Source organism: Trichoderma aggressivum (assembly GCF_033847375.1).
Source record: "Trichoderma aggressivum f. europaeum strain CBS 100526 chromosome Unknown scaffold_045, whole genome shotgun sequence".
In the NCBI taxonomy this organism is placed as follows: Eukaryota; Fungi; Ascomycota; class Sordariomycetes; order Hypocreales; family Hypocreaceae; genus Trichoderma; species Trichoderma aggressivum.
In genome coordinates, this window is record NW_026946411.1 from 26,738 (window position 1) to 49,548 (window position 22,811).

General features: G+C 49.6%; 9 protein-coding genes across 9 annotated transcripts; 3 read left to right on the plus strand and 6 right to left on the minus strand.

Annotated features, from left to right (window-relative positions):
• Window positions 1-864: 864 nt before the first annotated feature.
• Triagg1_8749 (uncharacterized protein) lies at window positions 865-1,566 on the minus strand (the record flags this gene model as incomplete). Its single annotated transcript, XM_062903630.1, has 4 exons — window positions 865-880; window positions 941-1,110; window positions 1,185-1,265; window positions 1,318-1,566. 4 exons carry the CDS (start codon window positions 1,564-1,566, stop codon window positions 865-867), a joined length of 516 nt encoding a protein of 171 aa, XP_062752221.1.
• A 162-nt stretch (window positions 1,567-1,728) lies between these two features.
• On the minus strand, window positions 1,729-2,134 carry Triagg1_8750 (uncharacterized protein; the record flags this gene model as incomplete). Its single annotated transcript, XM_062903631.1, has 2 exons — window positions 1,729-2,028; window positions 2,111-2,134. 2 exons carry the CDS (start codon window positions 2,132-2,134, stop codon window positions 1,729-1,731), a joined length of 324 nt encoding a protein of 107 aa, XP_062752222.1.
• Window positions 2,135-3,250: 1,116 nt separating this feature from the next.
• Triagg1_8751 (uncharacterized protein) lies at window positions 3,251-3,953 on the plus strand (the record flags this gene model as incomplete). The annotated part of the gene is made up of 3 exons (XM_062903632.1): window positions 3,251-3,283; window positions 3,350-3,433; window positions 3,498-3,953. The coding sequence occupies 3 exons, from the start codon at window positions 3,251-3,253 to the stop codon at window positions 3,951-3,953; spliced, it is 573 nt and encodes a 190-aa protein (XP_062752223.1).
• Window positions 3,954-4,490: 537 nt separating this feature from the next.
• On the minus strand, window positions 4,491-5,345 carry Triagg1_8752 (uncharacterized protein; the record flags this gene model as incomplete). Its single annotated transcript, XM_062903633.1, has 1 exon — window positions 4,491-5,345. One exon carries the CDS (start codon window positions 5,343-5,345, stop codon window positions 4,491-4,493), a length of 855 nt encoding a protein of 284 aa, XP_062752224.1.
• Window positions 5,346-5,958: 613 nt separating this feature from the next.
• On the plus strand, window positions 5,959-6,720 carry Triagg1_8753 (uncharacterized protein; the record flags this gene model as incomplete). The annotated part of the gene is made up of 1 exon (XM_062903634.1): window positions 5,959-6,720. The coding sequence occupies one exon, from the start codon at window positions 5,959-5,961 to the stop codon at window positions 6,718-6,720; it is 762 nt and encodes a 253-aa protein (XP_062752225.1).
• Window positions 6,721-8,029: 1,309 nt separating this feature from the next.
• Triagg1_8754 (uncharacterized protein) lies at window positions 8,030-8,962 on the minus strand (the record flags this gene model as incomplete). The annotated part of the gene is made up of 1 exon (XM_062903635.1): window positions 8,030-8,962. One exon carries the CDS (start codon window positions 8,960-8,962, stop codon window positions 8,030-8,032), a length of 933 nt encoding a protein of 310 aa, XP_062752226.1.
• A 749-nt stretch (window positions 8,963-9,711) lies between these two features.
• Window positions 9,712-13,409, minus strand: Triagg1_8755 (uncharacterized protein; the record flags this gene model as incomplete). The annotated part of the gene is made up of 3 exons (XM_062903636.1): window positions 9,712-9,819; window positions 9,886-12,944; window positions 13,076-13,409. The coding sequence occupies 3 exons, from the start codon at window positions 13,407-13,409 to the stop codon at window positions 9,712-9,714; spliced, it is 3,501 nt and encodes a 1,166-aa protein (XP_062752227.1).
• A 4,212-nt stretch (window positions 13,410-17,621) lies between these two features.
• Triagg1_8756 (uncharacterized protein) lies at window positions 17,622-20,600 on the plus strand (the record flags this gene model as incomplete). Its single annotated transcript, XM_062903637.1, has 1 exon — window positions 17,622-20,600. The coding sequence occupies one exon, from the start codon at window positions 17,622-17,624 to the stop codon at window positions 20,598-20,600; it is 2,979 nt and encodes a 992-aa protein (XP_062752228.1).
• Window positions 20,601-21,702: 1,102 nt separating this feature from the next.
• Triagg1_8757 (uncharacterized protein) lies at window positions 21,703-22,269 on the minus strand (the record flags this gene model as incomplete). The annotated part of the gene is made up of 1 exon (XM_062903639.1): window positions 21,703-22,269. The coding sequence occupies one exon, from the start codon at window positions 22,267-22,269 to the stop codon at window positions 21,703-21,705; it is 567 nt and encodes a 188-aa protein (XP_062752229.1).
• Between the last annotated feature and the right edge of the window lie 542 nt (window positions 22,270-22,811).

Below are 22,811 nucleotides of genomic sequence, written 5' to 3' on the forward strand. Positions count from 1 at the left end.
GCTCGTCGCCGTCTCTGTAATCGATGATTGGACAAGCACTTAGAGATGAACCGGCAGTGGCATGTTTTTGGGAGATCTGGGACGAAACTGGACTTACACTACGAGAATGGTCCAGGATGAGGTCGGCTATCACAGGAAGAGTGCGGGGAGAGTTGGTGGAGGTGCCATTGAAGGTGGCGTGGGGAAGCACCAGAGACACGACACGGGAATAGCGAGACTGTCTCGGTCAAACAAAGAAGCGAGTCGTGCTACCATCGGGCTAATTGCTTATTGCTTATTGCTTATTGATTGTTGCTTATTGATAGAGAGAGCTGCTTATTGTCTTATCGCCGTCGTCTTAGTCTTGTATAATACCACGTACCCGGAAGTTAGAGTCATGTCAATGTGGAGATGCATCATGCAAAAAGCAAGCACGGCATGTGCTATCCATTCATCTATTACTAGCCTGGACCAATATTTACATATAAAACAATTCCGATTCTTCCGATTTTTGGGTTTTTACCATTTGTATACTCCAAGAAGATGAAAGAAAAAAAAGCCTGTTGGCTATAAATGAGTCCAATCTTTGGAATCTAATTGTTGTGGGGGGCGAGACTCCATATTGTTTGCTCTATCGAAAATGAAAAGCAGCATCAACCACGCGTATCAGAGTTTTTTTTTTCCTCGTTTGGATTTCAGAAAGGGGGTGTTACCCAATCTCCTATCTCTGAACTCCTGTCAGAAAATCAAGCCCAACTGCTGAGCTCATCGTACGACGCTTAATTCCTCGGCCTTTGCTGCTCAGACCATATGGGAGCGCAGAGTCGTTAATTCATGTGCTCAATTGCGCCTCGGCCCGAGGAATGAATGAATGTTTATAACCCATTAATCCTGGAGACATCTGTTGCGCAGTGTTAGCGGGCAATGTACGTGTGCGTCCTCGTACAGCCATCAGTCATACCCTAGGTAGTCCTCCTTGATGCTTCCAATGGCCCACATTTCGCCGACCTCTGTTCGCGTGCCGATAATCTTGACGCGCACATGCGTGCCCGGCTCGATGACGGTGTCTTCGTTGTTGGTAAACTGAGGGGGTGTCGCGTTGGGGTCCCATTTGATGTCGCTCGGTATCAGCTGCGGCAAACAACGTGAATCAGCACCTCTCCAACCATTGGCCATTCGGAATTGCGAGGGAAGTTAAAACGCACATGAGCAGACACAAAGAGTCTGAGGGGGCCAGCCTGGGCGAAGAAACCCTGTGGATTGATGGAGTAGACAACGGCATCAACCTGATCAGGGTCAGACAACTGCTTGCCACAACGGGCGCAGATTTCGCCTTACCGTCTCTCCTTTGAATGGCCGCCACACGACGGCGCGGTACCCAACCGTAAACTCTGCGAGACCGTTGCCTGGCAAGATGCGGCCCTCGGAAATGTCGAACGTGTCCATGATGGAGATGATGTAGTAGCTGCCGGCGCAGGTGCCTTCGACGTCCTTTAGCAGCTTGCTAGTGACGAGATCGTGCATGTTGCGGCCGAAGTATGACGGATGCAGGGTGACCCTGCGCTCCATATTGTAGAGAAAGAACATGATGGGCGACTGGTTGCGTGACGGCTAGGGCTTCGGATGACGACGGGATAGCAACTGTCGGTTGGACGGAGAGCAATGGGTGAGCCTTCCAGAAAAGCCTCTCAATATCCCATATGAAGGCGTATCTCGTCTCTCGAGAGAACTCGCGCGCTACACGGATATCTATTGGTCAATCGGCGACGGCGAGGCGTGGCAATCGAGGTCGTCGAAGAAAGGGAGGAGCCCGGCGAGGAGGGGAGGAGGAGGAGGAGGAGGAGGAGCGAGGAGCGAGGAGAAGAGACAAAGCCCTTGAAGCAGACGCAACACGCACAGCTGGATCTCTGCGCTTTCGGGTGTGCGTTGCTGCTCCTCGGCTGGGGATTGATGGAGCTGGCGCTGGCGAGGACGAAGGATGAAGACGAAAGCGCGGCGAGGCTGCGATTGCGATGGTTTGGTTGGGATGGGAAATCTTTGGAGCCGGCGCTACGACATGGTCTGTGCGCTATCCCAGGACGGGACTCAGGCGCGAGCTTATTAAGAGCGATTCTTTGGGCGACGAACGAACGGGAGACACGCAGGCTGAGGTCATTTGCGTTGATGCGCTGCACTCGGGATTGGGGTAGAGCGCGTTTGCCCATTTACTCCGCATAATAGGGGTCCATCACATGTTTTTTTTTACGACTGTTGTGTGAAGTGCAAGGCAGGTACCTGGAGAGAGAATGAGTGAGGAGGAGGGACATTGGAAGCGCGCAACAAAAGGCCACCGTGTATCGATCTATTACCAAGTGCTACAACGATTCAGAGATGCACTGTAATCACCCGTCATATTCGATTACTTGACCAAGCAGTAGATTCGCAGTTTTTACATCATGATACTGCTTCATCAAAGCTCACAGAATCGACAAGAGAAGACGCTCATTTAGCTTTTGCTGCTTGGTGCACCCCGTGGTTCAAGGTACCTCTGCGCGCTAGTAGTCAAGGCGGCAGCTCGGGTACCTGGCTGAAGCTTACATTAGGTCCATGTCTAATAGGTTGCAGACAGATCGGCAAGTCTTGTTCAACAATGAGAACACGGGGAGAAGAGAAGAAAAAAAGGCCCTTGCACATTTATGCCTCGGAATAGTATAGACTACAGGCATTTTGTGCATCATCAATGCTATCCCCCATGTAGACTCGCATAGACCAGCATCTCGACCACGTCTCGTTGAGTACCTTATGTACATGTATCCTGTAATGCTTGCTTGCTTACTTCCAGGGGACAAGAGGCTGAGCACTCGCGCTGTCAATTGTCCCGAGGCTCCTAAATCCCCACCAACTTTGCACACGCCATAGCGGCTTTCAGTGGACCTCGCCCAGAGCTCTCAGCGCCTCCGGAGTCTCCTGACCTGGTGCATCGAATTTGCATCTGCATCTGCATCTGCATCCCCTTGGATCATCAACCCTCATGCCGGGCCAATTCCACTCGACTCTGCAACCTCGATAGCACGCCGCCCGCGCCGTCTCGTTGCTGCCTCGCGCCTCTTTGCTGCTGCGGTTTTCTGTCTTCTCCTCCCCGATTCGTCCATTGTGTCCCATTGCATCTCTTCTCACGTGCCGGCCGGTCGCGCCAATTCTTCGGACTGGCGGTACCAGGTTCTCGCATTTTGTTGAGCTTCTCCCTCTCTCCCTCCGTCTGTCCTTCAGCCCGTCTCTAAACCTCGGCAAAATGTCTCTGGATCTGGAAAGGCACTTGACGTTTGTGAGCTCGCCTCATCTCTCCTCATGCTTTCCTCGTCCTCCCGCTAACGAATGAATTTTCTCTCAGTATGGCGCCTATCACCATAACCCCGTCAATGTGGCCATTCACATGATCTGCGTGCCTCTGCTGCTGGTATCGGGATTTGCCTTGGTATGTTCAACTCGCTCAATGTCAATGCCTTCTCTCAACTCTGTGTTCTTACCTTCTGCAATAGGCCACGTTTACGGGCACGCTCATTCACACGCCCGGCTGGCTGACCGTCCCGTACTTGGATCTCAATCTCGGTACCATCGCCGCTTTCCTCTATGCATCGCTCTATCTGTTGTTAGAGCCAGTAGCAGGCTTTGTATTGGCTGCCTTTTGTCTCGGTAGCACGGCCTTTGTCAACTCGTGCCACCTCCGTGATCCCACCACAACCTTCCAGGTCGCCCTTGGTGTTCATATCGTTTCCTGGATCGCACAGTTCATCGGTCATGGCGTCTTCGAGGGCCGCGCCCCTGCCTTGTTGGACAATCTCATCCAGGCCATCTTCCTCGCCCCCATGTTTGTCTGGCTCGAGACGCTTTTCAAGCTCGGATACCGACGAGAACTCCAGGCCCGAGTTGAGAAGTCCGTGTCGAAGGAGATTGCCAAGTTCCAAGCCACGTCTAAGAACGGCAAGGCCAACTAATTCGAGACTGACTTAAAGATGACGGGTTTCTGGTCTCGAGCGGCATTCCCCCATCCCTTACCCAAGGCTCTCAGGACCTGTAAACCACATGTCTCAACCATCGCAACTCAGTTCGTCATACGATCAACCTTTCCAGGGGCGTTCTCACCGAGACTGGATGACATCACCATATGACGAAAAGCAAACAATCCTCTTCAATCTCTTCAGCGTCCAAATCTACAAACCGCCCATCTCATTGAGTTTTCCAATCACACAATCTTAATATTGCAAGCAAGCGCTCTCAATCATCTACACCTCCAGATGGGCTTCAACCATAAAAAAGTTTTCACATCTATAGCGTCTGTACACGGCCATGGTACCTCAAAAATACAAAGGAGAAGTGCAAAGCGGACTGCACTCTAATACGCGCGGTGTATCAAGGATGTGGGTGGGCAAAAGTACAGTACGGCATTTGTTTTATTAACCACCTTTTGTAACATTTAGCAGCCATAGGCTATCACAGTTACAACACAGAAAGAAAAAAAAAACATCAAAACTCTATTCGTATCCTTCGCCTTTCTCTACTTCTCTTGCTGATGCACAGATGAATGATTCGTCCGAAGTCTTCCTCTCGAGGCCCTTTTGGAGCGCCTTTAACACCGAAGTCGAACGGCGGAGTCCGCCGAGAGAAAGACTGGACAAGTTGTGTGTGCTTTCGGCGTAATCTAGCAGGCCTGTAAAGCTGTCGGGGCTAGTTGGTGTTCTTTCACGGAACGGAACATATGCAGACGCAAACGAGTCCAACTCGAGACCTCGCGTGATGATGTCCCTTGGACGGTGCGCTCGACCGCGACGGGCTTCAAAGCCGTTATTCCGGGGTGATTCAAGACGATGTTCAAGACGTTGCTCGAGGCGTGGCTCGGCACGTGGCTCAGAGCGTGGTTCGAGGCGTGGTTCTGGATGTCGTTGGAGGCTTGGTTCAAGACGGTTGTACTCGTTGCGCAGTGAGCTACTGCCCGTATCCCGGACTCGCCTCAGACGATGGGAGGGAGGCCGTTCAGGATTGGAGTTGGATCGGCCAAGGCTGGCACTCACCTTGGTCATTGTGCTCTTTTCCCTTTCCTTTTCCTTTTCCTGGACCAGCATCGAATTCTGCCTTGTCGCGATCGGAGGAGCGCTTGCTCGTCGAACGCCGTTATGATACACCTCACCACCCTTTCCTTTTTCTTCGCACTTTGGGCAGAGGGTAGCGCGCCGCTCAAATTTGGGAGTCTCGTGGTGGTCTGGTTCGTAGGCGTAGGCGAGGCCAGAGAAGCAAGTCACCGACTGGTGGTATTTCGGTTGCTGTTCGATGCAGCGAATTGCGCGGCGGCACATGTGGCCACAGTCGTACTGGATGATTTTCTCGCACATGCTTGTTGTCGAGATCTCTGATTCGAGATCATCTGCGACGGTATGTGTGGTAGAGTTGACTGGGAGACAAGCCTGGCTGGGTCGCCTTTCTGCATGATATATACAATCGCGCGTACTGAAAAAGGCGAATATGTTCAATAATGACGATTTCCTGTGTGTTGATTCTATGTTCATCAATGAAGAGACTTTGTGAGTCGTCTCCCCGTTCATATAGGCAGTGAAGAAGTCTTGCGGGTCGGCGCTGTGAATCGCCTCGGCCTTGGAAGCAAGCTAAGGGAACATGCGTTGCCCATATTCGGAGAACAAGGGGAATCCAATCTTGAGATTGCTGACCCAAGGCCATAAGTCACGATCGGGATAAATCTTTCTTCCTTTCCCTCTATCTTGCTGCCTTGACCGCTGCTCGCATGATACATGATAGATAAAATGGCTGACCTGGCAGTTGACAAACAGCTGGCAACTCACCACTCACTCTACTATACAAATTCCCCTCCCTCTTCTTAATTCTTCTCTCCTTCATTTAATGCTTGTTTTCATTTTCATTTTTTTTTCCATTACGCGTCTACATTATTGTCCTGTTTTGTCCCGCAAGCCACGATTCCGACCAAGCGAAATGGCATCTCTGGCTCGACGCGAGGACGAAGAGATCATGGCCGAATCTCACAGAATCATCGCTGAACGAAACGCCGCCAAAGAGGCTGCTTTCAAGGAAACTATCGTTGCGCCAAACAATAATGGAAACGATGCCGATCTGTTAAAGAAGGAAGTCATTCTTCCTCTCGATGGGGAAACCGGAGGCAACTCATCAAAGCGCCTTCAGTCTCCCCAGATAACACAGGAAATCTCTGATGACTCTTTTTCCTCCGACTGCTCCTCTTCCGAAGATGACGACTACGACGACTTCTCCGGCGAAAATAACTCCTCTAGTGGAATTGATTATTCTGACGACAACAGTGACGCTCTCGATGATTTATTTCCAAGAGATCCAAGTGCCAATCTCATAACGAAACAAGTTCAGAAGTTGCTGAAAGAGGCATATAGAAGAGAATCTAGGCTTTGGACCCAAGAAATGACGAAGCAGTTTAAAAAGGTTGCGCCAACTCTGAAGTATGAAATCTTTCCAACAACAGGCAGGATTTCGAATCATTACATCTGCAAACATGCAAAATGGAATGCCCATATCTGGGTGCATTTTTGGTTTCTGCGAGTAATGTTTGGTCCGATTGCTTGCTCGCGACAACCATGGTTTGCGAAGCTTGCTGCGGAACACCCATGGGTACTGGATGAAGCAGACGAAGGCGTTGTCCCTGAAGATACAGCGTCCATTCTTTCATCAAAAACTACAACATGGACACCCAAGATCCAAGATCCTTAAAGAAGAAACGCCGATTCTCAAATATACATGGAATAGGAAAAGAAAGGCTGTTATGCCGATGAAGCCCTCACGTCCCGCCAAGGGAACCAAGGCATCTGGCTCCAAAGAGAAACAATATCCTCAAGAGATTTCCCGTCCACGCACCCGAACCAAGGCGTCCAGGGATAGGCAGAACTCTCAAAACTCCTCCCGTTCAAGCCGTGAAATCTCCCATTCAAGCAATGGGGCCATAACTACAAGCTCCAGAAATGAACAAATTCCTCAAAACATCGAAGCCATGGCATCCAGCTCCGATGATCAGCAAGAATTCAATTTGCCTAGTGAAGTGGAGATCAAGCTACTAAAACAGAAATACGGTACAATGCGTTTGAATTGCGATGTTCTCGAACAGAGGATTGCGCTGCTTGAGAGCGAGAGTTCCCTGCTGAAGCAAGGACACGGTACGATGCGTTCGGTTTGTAACACCCACGAACAGAGAGCTAGGCAGCTTGAGAATGGAAACCGGGAGTTGAAGAGAGGAAACTAGAGGTTGTGGGAGGAGTTTAATACGTTCAAGCTTGAGCACGCGTGGAAGGTTGATCAGTTGTGGAAACGTATGAATCAGTTGTAGCAGAACTTACCTAGAAAAGAGTAAAAAGGCTTGTGGTAAACGAAAGGATACGAGAAGAGGATAGAAGGCTTCTGATTAGGTTGTTACTGTTCCATTTTTTTTGTTTCGCTGGATCTGCAAGACTTTTCGAAAAATTACGGACCGAAGTAGCGATCGTTGGTCTACCTCTGTCTGCTAGACTTGTAAGTCGATAGACGTATATGAGCTGAGAAACCCCTGTTGAGATCACCTGAGATAGATCAAACCGCCGAAATTTCGTTCACACATTTATGTCTCATGTAAATAGAGCGTCTCTCAAACTCTTCGTGCATATACTCAGACCAAGGATTCCCTCAAATTTGTAAAGCATTTTATAACTGACTAGCTAGGGAGTGTCTTGTTTCACAATCATGTGGTTGCCATCAACCATCCTCATCCGGATGGTGAAGTAAATATAAAAAACAAGAAAGGAAAGAAGAAAGAAATCAAACCAAATGAAACCAGCAAAAGAAAAAGAAGAGGGAACAAAACTCCAATTTGTGGCCCATCAAAGCAAAGAGAAACCGGGTCTTCCGCTTCACTCCTCCCGTTGAGAACCTCACCGTCTGTCTCATCATAAATTCCTCCTCCCTCTCGATCGCGAATTTGCAATGCTTGTCCCATCCCAATTCGGGTCTCTTAGGCAAAGGCCATCATAAGATCTAGGGGGGTTATGCGCCCTCAATTTCCATCATAGCTAACCGTCTTGACTGGAAAATGACTGGAGAGCACGTCTTGAATCGCTTTTGCTAGGTCTGCTTCCATATGCGGCTTGTTCTCAAGTAGTCTTCGAATCTCCTCGTCATCATGGTTTTTGACGTTCTCGATAATCTTTTGTGTCTGACCTTGAATCTTTTTGTTGTGGCATTCAAGATCGTTTCGACGTTTACAATCTATTATACGTTTCAAGAAAAAGACACCCCGTCGGTCTGATGAAGACAGCGCTACCTGAAGAGCGGGATATTCCTTTTTCAGGTCTTCAATCCAAGACTGGCCTTCACAAACAGCTCTGCCGAAAAGCACTTGCAAAAACCAGGCATGAATCCAGGTGGCGCTTCCGGTGCTCGCCTCTGTGCAGATCGGGTGGTCGGTAATGATGTTTTCCTCCCCCATCGAGTAGTCCATAGTTGGCGCGACGACGTGAAACTCTTTCCTCATTTCGTCGGACCAATTTTCATGCTCACGGGAATATCTGTAGAAAAGGGAGCTCTGGGCTACCTTGTTCAAGTCGTTAGGTGCGTCCTTTGCCCATGGGAATAGCTTTTGCTTCATTTTTTCACGGGTTTCGAGGTTGGCTTTCATATCATATTCGACCTGCGCCCTTGGTCTCACGATAACCAGCTCACCGTTCTTGACTTGGACAATTGGTTGGAGCTTGCTATTTGTCGACGACTCGTCCTTGGGGTTTTGGCAGTCTGCCTTTTCCTTCATTGTTTCAAGGGCTTCGGGGTTGGTTTCCGTATCACATTCGACCTGCGCCTTTGATCTCCCGATAACCAGCCCACCGTCGTTGACTGGGACAATTGGTTGGAGCTTGCTATTTGTCGACGACTCATCCTTGGGGTTTTGGCAGTCTGCCTTTTCCTCCTGTTGTACCAAGGCAACAGTATCCATTGTGTTGTGAATAGGCGCTTTTTTGTCGAGGACGGGAGGCGAGAAATATTGTTCAAAGATCAAGGTGGATAGCGATAGGACAAGGGAGAGAAGAAAGGGGAAGATAGGATTTTCGTTCAGATTATATAGTTTTCATCATCAGCTGGCGAGTAAAGTGGCTGCCGATGAAGAAAGCGGCTATCAGCGAAGAACCGAACGCTGATGAACAAAGGAAAGCTTGTGATCAAAGGGAGGTTGACGAATAAGGTGGCTGCCTGCATACAAAGAAAGATTGCACAAGCAGGGGAGGTGAATGAAAAGAGGGGGAGAGACAAAGAAGATGCAAAACTCTTTCGTCAGATGATCTGTTTGTATCACAACTGAGGCGCAAGTTGGTAGCAGACAACTCGATCGCTTCTCATCTGATAGGTCGCAGTTGCAACATCACAAAACCACAAGTAACTCTTGACGAGTCTAACAATAGAGTACAGCCTCGAGAGGCCTCTCGGTCATTGAAATCCCTCTACATCATCACTTGGACAAAGACAAGGCATCATAGTATGCAATAAGGTTCTTTTTAACACAAACGCCTAGTCGCCTTTTTTATCTCACTTCCGGCTCCATTCATCCATCCATTTGCCGCTCTTCCATAGTCTTCCCCTTTGCCATGCCCATTGGTACCTAGGTAGCACCAAATTATAACCCAAAGGGCTCATTGCAAGCCATTAGAACAAAGAATAAATGTGACACTTGTATACAGGGTATATAATTTACAGGGGCTTGCCGCCAATGAAGTCAGACCAAGCGCGGACTTCGGAGGGGATGCCCTCGGGGCGAGGAAGCTTCTCGCTCATGCATTGGGCGAAGAGGATAGCGGTCTAATGGAAAAGTTAGCACAGTTGTTGCTTTAATTAGATATGGGAGTCGTGTGATGAAACACTTACCTGGGGCTCCATGAACAAAGGCACGCCAAAGTCGACGGCGTTACGGCGCATGACATAGTCGACATCGGAGGTGGTCTTGCCACGGGCAAGGGCCAAGTTGAAGACACCGCGGATGTCGTACTTCTTGAAGACTTCACGGAGAGCACGCTTGTCCTCAGTGGGGAACTCAATCACCTCAACCTTGACCTGGTGTTTTGAGCTGGTCTCGATGAAGTTCTTGACATCGTTGCTAGCGGCGTACAGAGTGTAGCCGAGAGGTGCAAGGTAGTCGACGACCTGGGTCAACCAGGACTTGTCGATTTCACCACCAAACAGCAGACCCTCGCCAGGCTCGGGCATGCGGAAGTTCATGGTGGATTGCAGAGAAGTCCAGTAAGCCTCAACGAGGTTCTTACCGAAGCAAGCCATCTCACCAGTAGAGGCCATCTCGACGCCCAAGAAGGGATCCGCACCAGCGAGACGAGTCCATGAGAACTGGGGGACCTTGGTGGCAAGGTAATCGCGCTCAATGGCCATGAGGTCGGTAGGCTGGGGGACATTCTTGCCAACGAGAGCCTTGGTGGCGACATCAATGAAGTTGGTTCCAAGGACTTTGCTGACGAATGGGAATGATCGAGAAGCACGGAGGTTGCACTCGATGACCTTGAGGAGAGGCTCACCACCCTCGGGGTTTTCAGCCTTGATGATCTGCATGTTGAAGGGACCAGTGATCTTCCAGGCCTTGGCAACCTTCTGAGCAATCTCCTTGAGACGCTCCATGATGCTAGCATCAAGGTTGACAGGAGGCAGGACAAGGGTAGCGTCACCGGAGTGGACACCAGCCTGCTCGACGTGCTCACTGACGGCGTGGATAATCAGATTACCCTCAGAGGCAACACCATCGACATCAATCTCCTGAGCACCCTCGATGAACTTGGTGATAACAACGGGGTGGTCGGGGGAAACATTGGCTGCAGCCTCCAGCTTCTCCTTGAGGTCCTCCTGGCTGCGGATGACAGTCATGGCAGCTCCAGAGAGAACATAACTGGGACGAACCAGGACAGGGTAGCCCACTTGGTTGGCGAAGTCCTCAGCCTCCTGAACAGAGGTGAGCTCCTTCCAGGCAGGCTGGTCAACACCGATGCTGTCAAGGATCTCAGAGAATTTTTGACGGTCCTCGGCCTTGTCAATGTCCTTGGGGTCAGTGCCGAGAACATTAGCGCCGCCAGTCTCCTGCAGGCGAAGGGCGATGTTCTGGGGTAGCTGGCCGCCCACAGACACCACAACACCAGATGCGTTCTCCAGCTCGTAGATGTCCATGACACGCTCATAGCTCAACTCTTCAAAGTAAAGCTTATCAGCAGTGTCGAAATCAGTGCTGTAAGTTTCCGGGTTGTAATTGATCATCACAGTCTTCTCTCCCATCTCCCGAAGAGCCTGGGTGGCTCCAACAGCACACCAGTCGAACTCAACAGAGCTGCCGATACGGTAGACACCGCTACCAAGGATAACAGTACCCTTATCCTCAAAAGTGACGTCATGTGAAGATCCGTTGTAAGTGGTATACAGGTAGTTAGTGTCAGCAGGGAACTCTGCAGCCAGAGTATCAATCTTCTTGACCCAGGGTCGAATGTCGAAGCTGAGACGACGAGCTCGAACTTCGTCTTCGGTGCTGTTGACAGCGTTTGCAATCTGGCGATCGGAGAAACCCATCTTCTTTGCCTTGAGGATTTGTTCCTTCTGCAGAGCATCGAGACTACCGGCAGCTTGAAGCTCACGAGTGCAGTCGACAATATTCTGGAGCTTGTACAGGAACCACTTGTCAATCTTGGTCAAGTCGTGAACCTTTTCAACAGAGTAGTTTTCGTGGAGCATGGCCTGGCCAACAGCGAGCCATCGGCGATCGGTAGGGTTTTGAAGCTCAAAGTCGAGGTCTTCGAACTTGTCACCCTGGAAACCAACAAATTTGGGATCAACCTGTCGGATAGCCTTCTGGAAGGACTCTTCAAAGGTTCGGCCGATAGCCATGACTTCGCCGACAGACTTCATAGCACTTCCAATGTCGCGCTTGACGTGCTGGAACTTGGAAAGATCCCACCGAGGGATCTTGGTGACGATGTAATCCAGAGAGGGCTCAAAGTTGGCAGTGGTGGTTTTGGTAACAGCGTTGGGGAGCTCAGGGAGACTGTGTCCCAAACCGATCTTGGCAGCAGTGTAAGCAAGGGGGTATCCGGTAGCCTTGGAAGCAAGTGCGGAAGATCGCGAAAGACGGGCATTGACCTCAATGACACGGTAGTCGAGGCCGTCGGGCTGCAGGGCGTATTGAACGTTACACTCTCCGACGACACCCAGATGACGGACGATCTTGATGGCGGCGGTACGGAGCATGTGGTACTCCTCGTCACTCAGCGTTTGACTAGGAGCCACGACAATGGAGTCACCAGTGTGAATGCCCAGGGGGTCGAAGTTCTCCATGTTGCAAACGGTGATACAGTTGTTGTTGGCGTCTCGAACAACCTCATACTCGACTTCCTTCCATCCCTTGAGTGATTTTTCAACCAGAATCTGGGGCGAAAGAGTGAGTGATCGAGCAGCCATGTTGCGAAGCTCCTCCTCGTTGTTGGCGAAACCGGAACCCAGACCACCAAGGGCATAAGCAGCGCGGACAATGATGGGATATCCAATCTTATCAGCGGCACTGAGAGCCTCATCCACGGTGCTGACAGCAATTGACTTGGCAATAGGAATGTTGATTTCTTCAAGGGCCTTGGCGAAGAGGTCTCGGTCCTCACTGACCTCGAGGGTCCTCACACTGGTGCCGAGAACCTTGACGCCATACTTCTCAAAGAGACCCTGTCGCTGCATCTGGACGCCCAAGTTGAGGGCAGTCTGACCACCAAAGGACAGGAAAATACCGTCGGGCTTCTCCTTCTCGATAACATAGCTGACATATTCCGGGGTAACGGGCAGATAGTAGACTTCATCGGCAAGGGAGTGGTTGGTTTGAATGGTGGCAATGTTGGGGTTAATGAGAACGGAAGCGACACCAGCCTCCTTGAGGGCCTTCAAAGCTTGTGATCCTGTAGCGTGTTGTGTTAGTCGGCGTATAACTTGTCTCGGGGCTCTGTAACGGTTGTTTTCCCCAGCATGACCACGACGTAGATAGGTGTAACAAGACATGGGAAACAAGAAACGCTCCGAGATTGCATACCTGAATAATCAAATTCACCAGCCTGTCCAATGGCAAGACCACCACTACCAATGACGAGGACCTTCTTGACATCGACGTTCAGCTTGGGCTTGATAACCCCGCTATCGAGGTACGCCTTAGGATTGGGGGCTGTCTGAGTAGCCGAAGAATACGGCCGGAAGACCGAAATCGTGCCCAATCGTTTGGTGACTTTTGGGGCAACCGAGTTCCTGGCCTGGGACTTCAAAGCGGCCGTGGTAAAGAGACGAGTCGGCAGAGCTCGGGGAAGCCGGGCGGTGCTCCGGAGCAAGGCCGGGGTCGGGGCTCGGGCGGCGGACAGGGCCAAAGAGAACATTGTCGCCGGCATTGCAGTTTGTCAATGCCTTTTTCCTGATTCCCAATTGACTCGTGAGTCGATTCAAGGGAAAAGGCTTCGCAAACAAAAAAAAAAAAGTTACGGTGGTGGGGTTGAGGCTGAATCGGGACAGGTATTTCAAGCTGACAAAGCCCTCCACAGGTGGTCTAAAAGTCTCTTGTTAGTTGGCATTGTGAGGAGGGAATCGCAGTAGGACCAACCAGAAAGATAGTCCTATAGAATACAATATTAGCATTTTGAACAATTGATTTGGATTTAATAGTTTGAGCAAACGAGGGCTGTTCCGAAGCTGCAGATGCGGGGATGATTGCATGCAGACGGCACGTGGGGGCAGAAGAGAAGAGCTGCATACCTGAGAAGTGAATTCCGACGGGTGCCCGTTCATAAGGGCGGATTGAGAAACGGAAAGTCGAAGATGTAGAGGCGAGGCACAAGGCACTCTGGATAGCAGGTTGGATTGAGCTGATGCGGGATTTGCACGAGGTGCAATTGGACTGTTGGTTTCTGACAGATGGTGGGAAAAAGAAGAGAAAAAGAGAAAAAAGAGCAGAAAAACAAGACACACGGGATGTGCTCTAGTACTTTAACAAGTGCGGCTTGTCCTGTTTGGGCGAGCTCTGGGGCGCCGATATCGTTGTGGCTCGTGTGCCCTATTCGACAATGCAGTTTGGAAAACGAGAAGAGAAGAGTCACCGATTAGATAGCGGTTGAGCCCCCCAGCTTTCTCTCTCTCTCTCTCTCTGTCTCAGTCTTTTGGTGAGAGATATAAACCAAACAAGTGGCAGAAATGGGTGGAGCCAGATCCAACCCGAGATTAATTTTGACGCGGTCCCATCTGAGAAAAATTTCCACACCAAAGGAGAAAAAAACCATGACGTTGTGGGGGGCTGCACACGACATTCATAAGGGCTCATTACAAGGCGTTATTGACAGAAAGGAGATGGTGTTACTACAAGCAATTGTGGAAACAATGGTCTGATGGTTTCAAAAGTAGATGACAGCACGAGGTTGTTGTGGCTGTTATATTTATATTCTTTCTCCCTCTTGTTTGTTGGTTTTGTATTGTGCAAGCGTCAGTCACAGCTTGGGCTGAGCCTTGAAATCCAACCCTAGCATTTGGATGCATGCAACCCGCTAAACCGCTGGAAAATTAGATCTGCCTGACATTGACAACTGGAACCCTATCAGAACCGGCCAATAAGCATCCACAGGTTTCGATTGGGCTTACCTTGCAGCCATTGGTTGAGTGGAAGCCTCTCGCCCTTGGCTGAATCGGCGGCTGCACGGGCCATCGCCCAAGATCCGTCGTTTTTATCGTAGCTGCCGCCCTTCTATTGCACGTTGGAGCGTTTCCATCTAGCTCCGGTATCGCAAAACTGGGTGAGTCGCATCTCGAGAAGCTCAACATGACTCTGTCACAGCATCAACTCGCCAAGTTGAGCCTCGAGGTTTCATCGGAATTATGCTGGTATATTTCGACAATTCTAGGTACGTTCAAACATATATCTTCGCCTGTGGTACAAGCCAATTTCCAGCGGTGGAAAGCAGCTTTACCCTATAACATACTGTAAAAGGGAGCATCCCAACTTTGCAGTACATAAAAAAGGTGACGGCATTATTAGCTTGTAGAATAAATCCTTTTCATGACAGAGTAGTCTTGGAAATATTGATGTTGGGATCTAGAAATCAACCAATGACACCCACTCCAAATAAATAAATACGAGTACAAACCTAAAGAGAACATGCATCGACCACGACTTCACCTCCCTCCCCTAACGAATACTCTCATAAAAGGCGTTGGTTGCTATTTTTATTCCATTCTTGTGAAAACCGAGACATTTCTCGGGCTATGAACTCCGATACCAGAGATTCGTTGGTATGGAGCGAACAGTCACCGTAACTCCCTCGCTTTGTGGAACATGGTGTTTAGATGTCCTCATCGCGCTTTTGACGAGATATCGTGGGTAGCTCAACACAGGCTGGCCCGCTGTTACCATAACGTATCCATATACATTAGGAATGAAGGGGCCCTGGAGCCACTCAAGCTGCTCTCCTAACAAGAGTCTGGGTGTTGAGAGTAGTATCTGCAATACAACACCGAGCCGGACGCTACAAATGCAGCCAGGCTACCCAGTAGCGAGAGCAAGTGTCGCCTTCTCTCTCTTTTCTCCCATTGCCCACATTCTTGTCTGAAAATTCTGAGACTCTCTTTCTGCCTCTCAATGCCTTCAGTAAGCTGGGTGAGTGCTTCCAAGATGGCCTCTGTTCGTTCAAGTAGGATCTGATGGTGATGGTCACCCAGTCGCTCAAGTTTGGCCTCCACTCGGTCCAGGCCCTTGACAATCTTCTCATAAATTTCTTCAGTTTGAGAATCCCGGTCTTCAGCATCAACTCCATGCTGTGAATCCTTTCCCGCGTCACCGTCAGCTCGCTAATCTGACATGGCTGCGGTTCTCGTCAAGGTCTAGGGAGTTGTTAGCTCCTTTGGGGCACGGTCGGAAGAGTGAACTTTGTTCTTGGAGGGAAACGCAGTTTGGGTTTGTTTAATCGTAGGTATTATTTGCTTTGGATGGGCTTTCGGTTGTGTGATGTGCGTGTATGGAGTAGTGTGAAGAGTGGAAGATATTTGTGAGAGTATTGAACTTTGCACGCGAGTGATGATGGCGAGTGTGTCAAGTGATGTAGAGGAAGGAATGGAGAAGAAAGGAGAAGGAATAATGGCAGTCGAAGTTTTCGAATACACCGCCGGCGGTTAAATGGCTTGTGATTTGTTTTCTGTATTGCCTTTGCCTTTACCTTTGACTTCTTGCGATACTCGTTGTTATAGAGACCTGATCACAGAACTGTGACCCAAAACCATCTACAGGTTTGTATGGCTGCTACCTCCATTGCCTTGGGGGCTTCTGCGACGCTCCAGGTACATGTACCTTAAAACATTGATATGCCGGGTACCTTGGTTAGCACCTTGGTACTACTAAGGTAGTGCATGCACCTTTTCAATCTTGTAGGGTCCCAAGCTTATAATGCACAGCTCGTTCTTTCCCTCCTCAAGTGAATATCCGCGTCACGTGCACACGACAGCACTCCCCAACTTCAATCCCAAGCAAATCATTTTCGCAAATGTATGGTAAACATAGCATTAATGCTTCGTGATGGCTACGGACAATTACTTCTGCGAGGAATGCGGCTGTACATTCCACTGCTGATCCGGATCCCTTTACCGGCTCTACATCTTCAAAACCCAACACGATGGATCCAGACAGCCTCGTCAGGAATGCGGCAGCACTGTTTCATTCAGACATCCAAAACCAACCCCCTGTTAAACAATGTTTACTAAACGGGGAGAGAAATGAAAAAGAAAAATGATGGCAGCTGTGACCCGAAGGCATTTGTTGCTTCTCAGAAGGTCGAATATGGTGTGCTCGTGCCTACGTCTTCTTGAGCATGCAAATCTCTATTATTTCATACTTCTCATTCTCGCTACTCCCAATTGCTAATATAAAATAAATAGTCTGTATCTACATTCTACAACATATGCCGATCATGAGGCTTTCCCCTTACCCATATCTGGTCTTGACGGAAGGGAGAGAACGTGCTACAACCTCCCCGTGTCGGGTAACTCCTTGACCCCTTTCTTCGGGAGCTGCGAGAAACACATATGTTTGAGACTATTCAATCCAGATTTCGCGGAATGGAGTTCATTTTACCTTTATACAAGCGAATGTTGTTGGATTAGTCTAGACGAATGATTGACATGTCAGATTTTCGCGTCTGAAACTTCAAAATTCCCGGCGCCAAACTCTTGGATTAGGTCTTCGGTGGCTATTGGACACTTTCAGTTGCCCCTGATTAGTTTCCGGCTCATATTCGTCCAGACTACGTTCCGTCGAAGGGTTCACTTGCAGATCGCTGTAAGTAGTGTTCATCGCGAGATGCGCCAGCAGGCATGGATATCCAGATTGGCGGGACCCTACCCGAGACAGAGTAAGCACATTTATTATAGCGATACATTTATTATAGCGAGAGAATTGTTGAATACTATAAGAATGCTACCATCGGTCTCTGATGGACGACCGACGGAACCGACCATCTCTGTCCCTGTTTTGAAACGGTGACAGGCGCGTTCGTTCTCTTTTCTGTCGCTTATTGATCGCTTGGTTCTAATAGTCTTTCGTTATTCCAAAGTTCAGAATGAAGCTGAACACAGCCCTTATTCTTCTGACTGCTTTTGCAGGAAGCTCAGTGGCTGCACCCACTGGAGCATCTTCATTACAACTTCGGCAGCCGGACTCAGAGGCTCTGAGAATATTAGAGTCCCATCTATCCACGGGTCAACTTACTCAATCGGATCGCGAACTTCTGAACAACCTCTTGGTGACAGCTTCTCTAAGAAAACGAGAGGAATCAGGCACATTTGGTGATATAGGGGGGAATCTTGGCAGCGCTTTGGGTACCGGTATTGGCAGTATCGTCGATACAATTCTTGGTCTCTTCGGTGGTGTACTCGGAGGTGCCAAAGGCACTGGTATTGGGCTCAATATTGGTCTGAACGGTACTGTTGGAAACACAGGTACCGCAAGCGCTGCAATCCCTAATTTGGGCAAGCTATTGCAGGGTCTTGGAATCGATGGCAAGGGCAACATCAATCTTACCAACATTGCCAAGACCCTCGGTGTTACCACCCCAGATCTCCCTAGCCTCTTCCAGCAGCTTGGTGCAGATTCCAACGGAGTTGTTCCATTGAGTACCCTGCTGCCGAGGCTGGGTCTCGGAAGCAACGTTGGAAACTTGAATCTGAGCGGCGTGTTGAACAACACCGGAGGTTCGGGCAGCCAAGGTCTTAACCTGAATGGCCTCCTGAAGGGACTTGGCCTCAATAGCAACGCTGTCAGCACTCTCCTCAAGAGTCTCGGTGCTGATTCTAGTGGCAACATCTCACCAGCCGATCTCCTGAAAGGCCTTGGACTCAATGGCCAGCAAAACATCAATCTAGGCTCTTTTCTCCAAGGACTGAATGGAGCTGCTAAGAAAGCTGGTATCGACCTAAGTGGTGTTGTCAACGGCCTTACCAGTGTTGTCAACGGCCTCGCTAGTGCTATGCCAAGTGTCCCAGCAGGAAATGTCTCTCTTCCAGCAGTCGGCACCGGTTCAATAGGGGGTATCCCAGCTTCGACTTTGCAGGGAATTGCCAACGGGATTACCACCCAAATCTTCAGAAATGTGGTCGGAGGGCTGGATGATGCGACGATTAAGGACCTGATTGATATTGTCAAAAATGCCAAGGGCGACACTCAGAAAGCTACCAACGATCTTAATCGGTACGCCGTCGCACATGGCCTTGATCCCAGCAGGCTTTTCCAGGCTTTGAAGAATGTTTTGGCACTCGGCAGCTCAGACAGCAGCCTGGGTAATCTCCTCGAGGGATCTGGGGGCCTCCTAGGCGGTCTTGTGAACGCCCTTGATGGTTTGACCAGCGGTAGGGGTGGACTTTCTGGAATTGGTCTGCCCGGTTTGTTGGATGGCGGTCTCGTCGGTGCCCTCACTGGCAATCTTGGCATAATCAATGGAACCACCAATCCCCCAATATCTGTCAACCCCCCAGTATCTGGGAACGCTCCCAGACTGACGGTCGCAGAGCTCAAGCAATTGCTTGACTTTGTCAAGAATGCCACCAGCCAAGACACTGTCACAAAAGTCGTTAGAGAATTTGCAGCCTCGCACAATCTTGATCCTGTGCAGCTTGCCCGTGCGCTACAACGGCTTTTGAATGCTGAAAAGGCGGGCAATACTCCGATCCTACCCGTTAATACAACTATTGTCCCTGTAGGGAATATTAGTATCCCTAACCTTGGGTCTGTCTTGAATGGAACTCTTGGTGGAATCAACCCAATTGGCAGCGTTCCTGGCGCTTCGCTCAATCTTGGTGGATTAAACGGGACTCTTGGTGGATTGCCCGGTGCTCTCACTGGAGCCCTTGGCAATGCAGGAGGCCTCGGAGGCCTTGGAGGCTTGCTCCGCGGCCTTAGAAATCTCTTGGTGTTGCTGGGCCTTGGAGGTGATGTTGGAGGGCTCTTAGGTGGTCTTGGGGGTCTTGGGGGTCTTGGGGGGCTTGGAGGACTTGGAAGGCTTGGAGGGATTGGAGGACTTGGAGGACTTGGAGGACTTGGAGGAATAGGTGCTCCAGGCAATCTTGCTCCAAATGTCCTAGGATCCATATTGGGACTTGGAAACGGGCTTGGTGCGGGTAACTTGACAGGCCTGGGCAACTTGGGCAATTTGACTGGTTTGGCGAATAACCTTACCAGAGCGATCCCCGGCTTGGGATCCGGACTCCCAAACCTGAATCTGACGGGAGCTCTGGGAGCTCTTGGCCCTCTTGCTAACCTGACCGGAGGTCTTGGTCCTCTTACTGGCTTGAATCTGACCGGAGGTCTTGGCCCACTTCCTGGAAATCTGACGGGAGCTCTCGGTTCACTTGCTGGTAACGCGACTGGTGCAGGCTTGGGCTCAGCCCTATCTGGCGTGGGATCTAACTTGGTATCTGCTGCTTCCGGTCTGGGCTCAGCAGCATCTAATTTGAGTTCAGCAGCGTCCGGCCTTGGATCTATTGCAACTGGTTTGGGGTCAGCGGCGGTAGGTTTGGGGTCGGCTGCCAATGGCCTGGGAGCCGTTACTCCCAGCTTGGGATCAACTGGTGTTGGTCTGGGATCTGGAGGCCTAGATTTGGGATCCATCATCTCTGCCATAGGAGCAACAGTCTCTGGCGCGGGAACTGGTGTAGGATCTACTGTCGCGGGTTTAGGTTCAGGTATTTCCGGCTTGGGCTCGGCAATTTCTGCAGGGTCTAGAGGTTCTGGCGGATCGGGTGTCCCGAGGCTGCCTTCCCCAGGTCCCGTTTCCGTTGGGGCAGGCTCACCATCTGGGTCTACTGGTTCTGGCATCGTCAACCTGAACTCATCCATTAGTACCGGCCTTGGTTCCGCCTCTGTGCCCAGCTCCGGCCTGGGATTATCGGCAGGACTTACCATTGGAGGTCCATCCAACAGAACCGCTTTTGTTGTTGACACGGACGAGTTGGCCGAGGATGAGTCTCCCCGATCCAACGTCAGACGCTCTCACGCAGCACGATTCAGATCTAAGCTTCGCAAAGCCAAGGCTGGAGCAATATAAATATGCTCGCAATAGCATAACTGCAGCGGTTTGAAGAGTCTAGAGACTAGACGGTTCCCACTAACCTCTTCGCAAGAAACCTTGATGATAGGGATATCAAGGAGTTCTTCCATGTCAGAGTTCAACTTTGTCGTATGTTGGCCAAGAAGATGAAACATGATCTAAAGGTTTCATCTAAGCACCTTGGAAAAGGCTATTATTTATAATATTATTAATTGGGGTCTGTTGCCCAGTGTTATATGGACTTTAACTCAATGCGAAATGCTCTGCCATTTGAAACAGACAGGCTGACAATATGCTTCGGTTATAAATGTAGACGAACATGTTATTCAACCCGAAAGAGAGTTATGTGTAAGTTTTATTTACAGCGGCCAGCACATTAGGAGAGGATATGTAAAGTGTAGTGATAATGGTAGACTCAAAGAGTTGGCTATATACTATTATTGGATCAATACCTAATATCAGTGAGTACCTAGTAGGTAAGATCCAATCCTCTTTTGACGCTCGAACCTCGCCCAGTCGCCGGGGTGCTGGCTAGCATTCTCTTTCTCAATACATGCAAGTAGATACACATACATCTCTACTAGAGAGACACACCGTTATTGCTACGTATAGAGATACATCACTGCTACCTAGATATAGACATTTCTCTCCGAACGCCGCCATCTACCTTGTCGAGTCTCTATCTTGTGGTGCCACTGATGACCATCAGAAGTCACAGTCTTTCCAGCATATCTTCTCGCCCGATTGAGGCCCAGTTTCGGATTAGACACGTCCTCTGCTAAATCGTCATCTACTTTAGCCATCATGTTAAGGATAAGGAACTCTCGGGTTTGAGGTGAAGCCTGTCAATTTATAAATTGTCGCTGAATGTCGCCGTGAATGCAGTAAACACCGATAAAAAGGAAAGATTTACATTTCCAAAGACAATCACAAGGTACTCGAGTGTATTTGAGGAGTTGCGTCGCAACAATCTTTTCTTGAGGGCTGGCTATCCAACCTCTGATTTTTTTTGAAAATGGCGAATCATAGCCTAACCAAACCATTGAGAGACCACGGCTCATCTACCTTCTTCTCATCCCTACCCCTCCAACCAGCCCAATCACTGCTCCATAAGCTTCTCAAACTCATCCACACGCTTGCAAACATTTTCCAACTTCTCCACCGTCTTATCAAGTGTCGCCTTAAGCTCGTAGCCCAGCCCAATTCGTTGTTCGAGTCTCTTTCGGAGACTATCGAGATCCTTCTTGAATGACACTTCAGGATGATGGATCTCCGTCTCAGAGGCCTGTTGAAGAGTTTGGAGTGCATCTACAAGTAACTCTACACGGGAGCAGAGCATTTCTCTTTCTTCCTTGGGAGTAAAGAATCGTTCTTCGATTAACTCTTTGGCATAATTCCATTCTTCATTGAATACTTCTAAAACGCGTTTGTAACGTTCTTCGATTGATTTGTGGTCATCATGAATTCTTTCGATGTCCAAGTCAAGTTCCTCTTTTAAACGGGTGATATCACCAGCCAGTCCCGCGAACCCGTTTGGAATGTCTTTGACCAATTCTCTCAGTTCTTCGCGGGCCTGCTGAATTTCTTGGCGTTTCTCTCGTACTGCCTTTTGAGTCTCTTGTGAAGTTGTTGTCACAGGCGGAGTGCTAGGACTGTCGATATCCATGTTTGTTTGCTTAGGATAGTGCCTTTTCTTGGCCTTGTTGGTAACGTTGAGAAGAGGAGAGGCTTGCTTGCTTCAGAAGCAAAGTGTATGAGAAGGAAAGAGGAAGAAAGTGGGAAGAAGATGCAGAAGAAAGTTCGGCGGATTATATAGTTCTCTAGGCAGCTGGCGAGCAAGTTTGGCAGCTGGCAGCTTGATCGCATGTTTTGTCTGTCAGACTGCCAGCTGAGTAGCTACTAATGATAAACCTCTAGGGGAGGGAAACTTGATAGCGGCGATACCCCCATCCAAAGAATTGCTGTATTTGATATTCGTTCCAATAGTCACGAAGTCTAGGTTCCTCATCTTTCGATATTTGCTTCGATATAACAGCATCATACGGCCGCAAGGTCGTACGCCATAAGGAACCCTCATGGTCCAAATTCAGCCTCCCCGCGGCATCGAGATTGTAGAGCCACCATTTGACAATTACAATGAAGACTACTTACATGCTGAGGACGTGGCCGTAATCAGTCTCTCTGGGAATATGCGTCATACATGGGTGC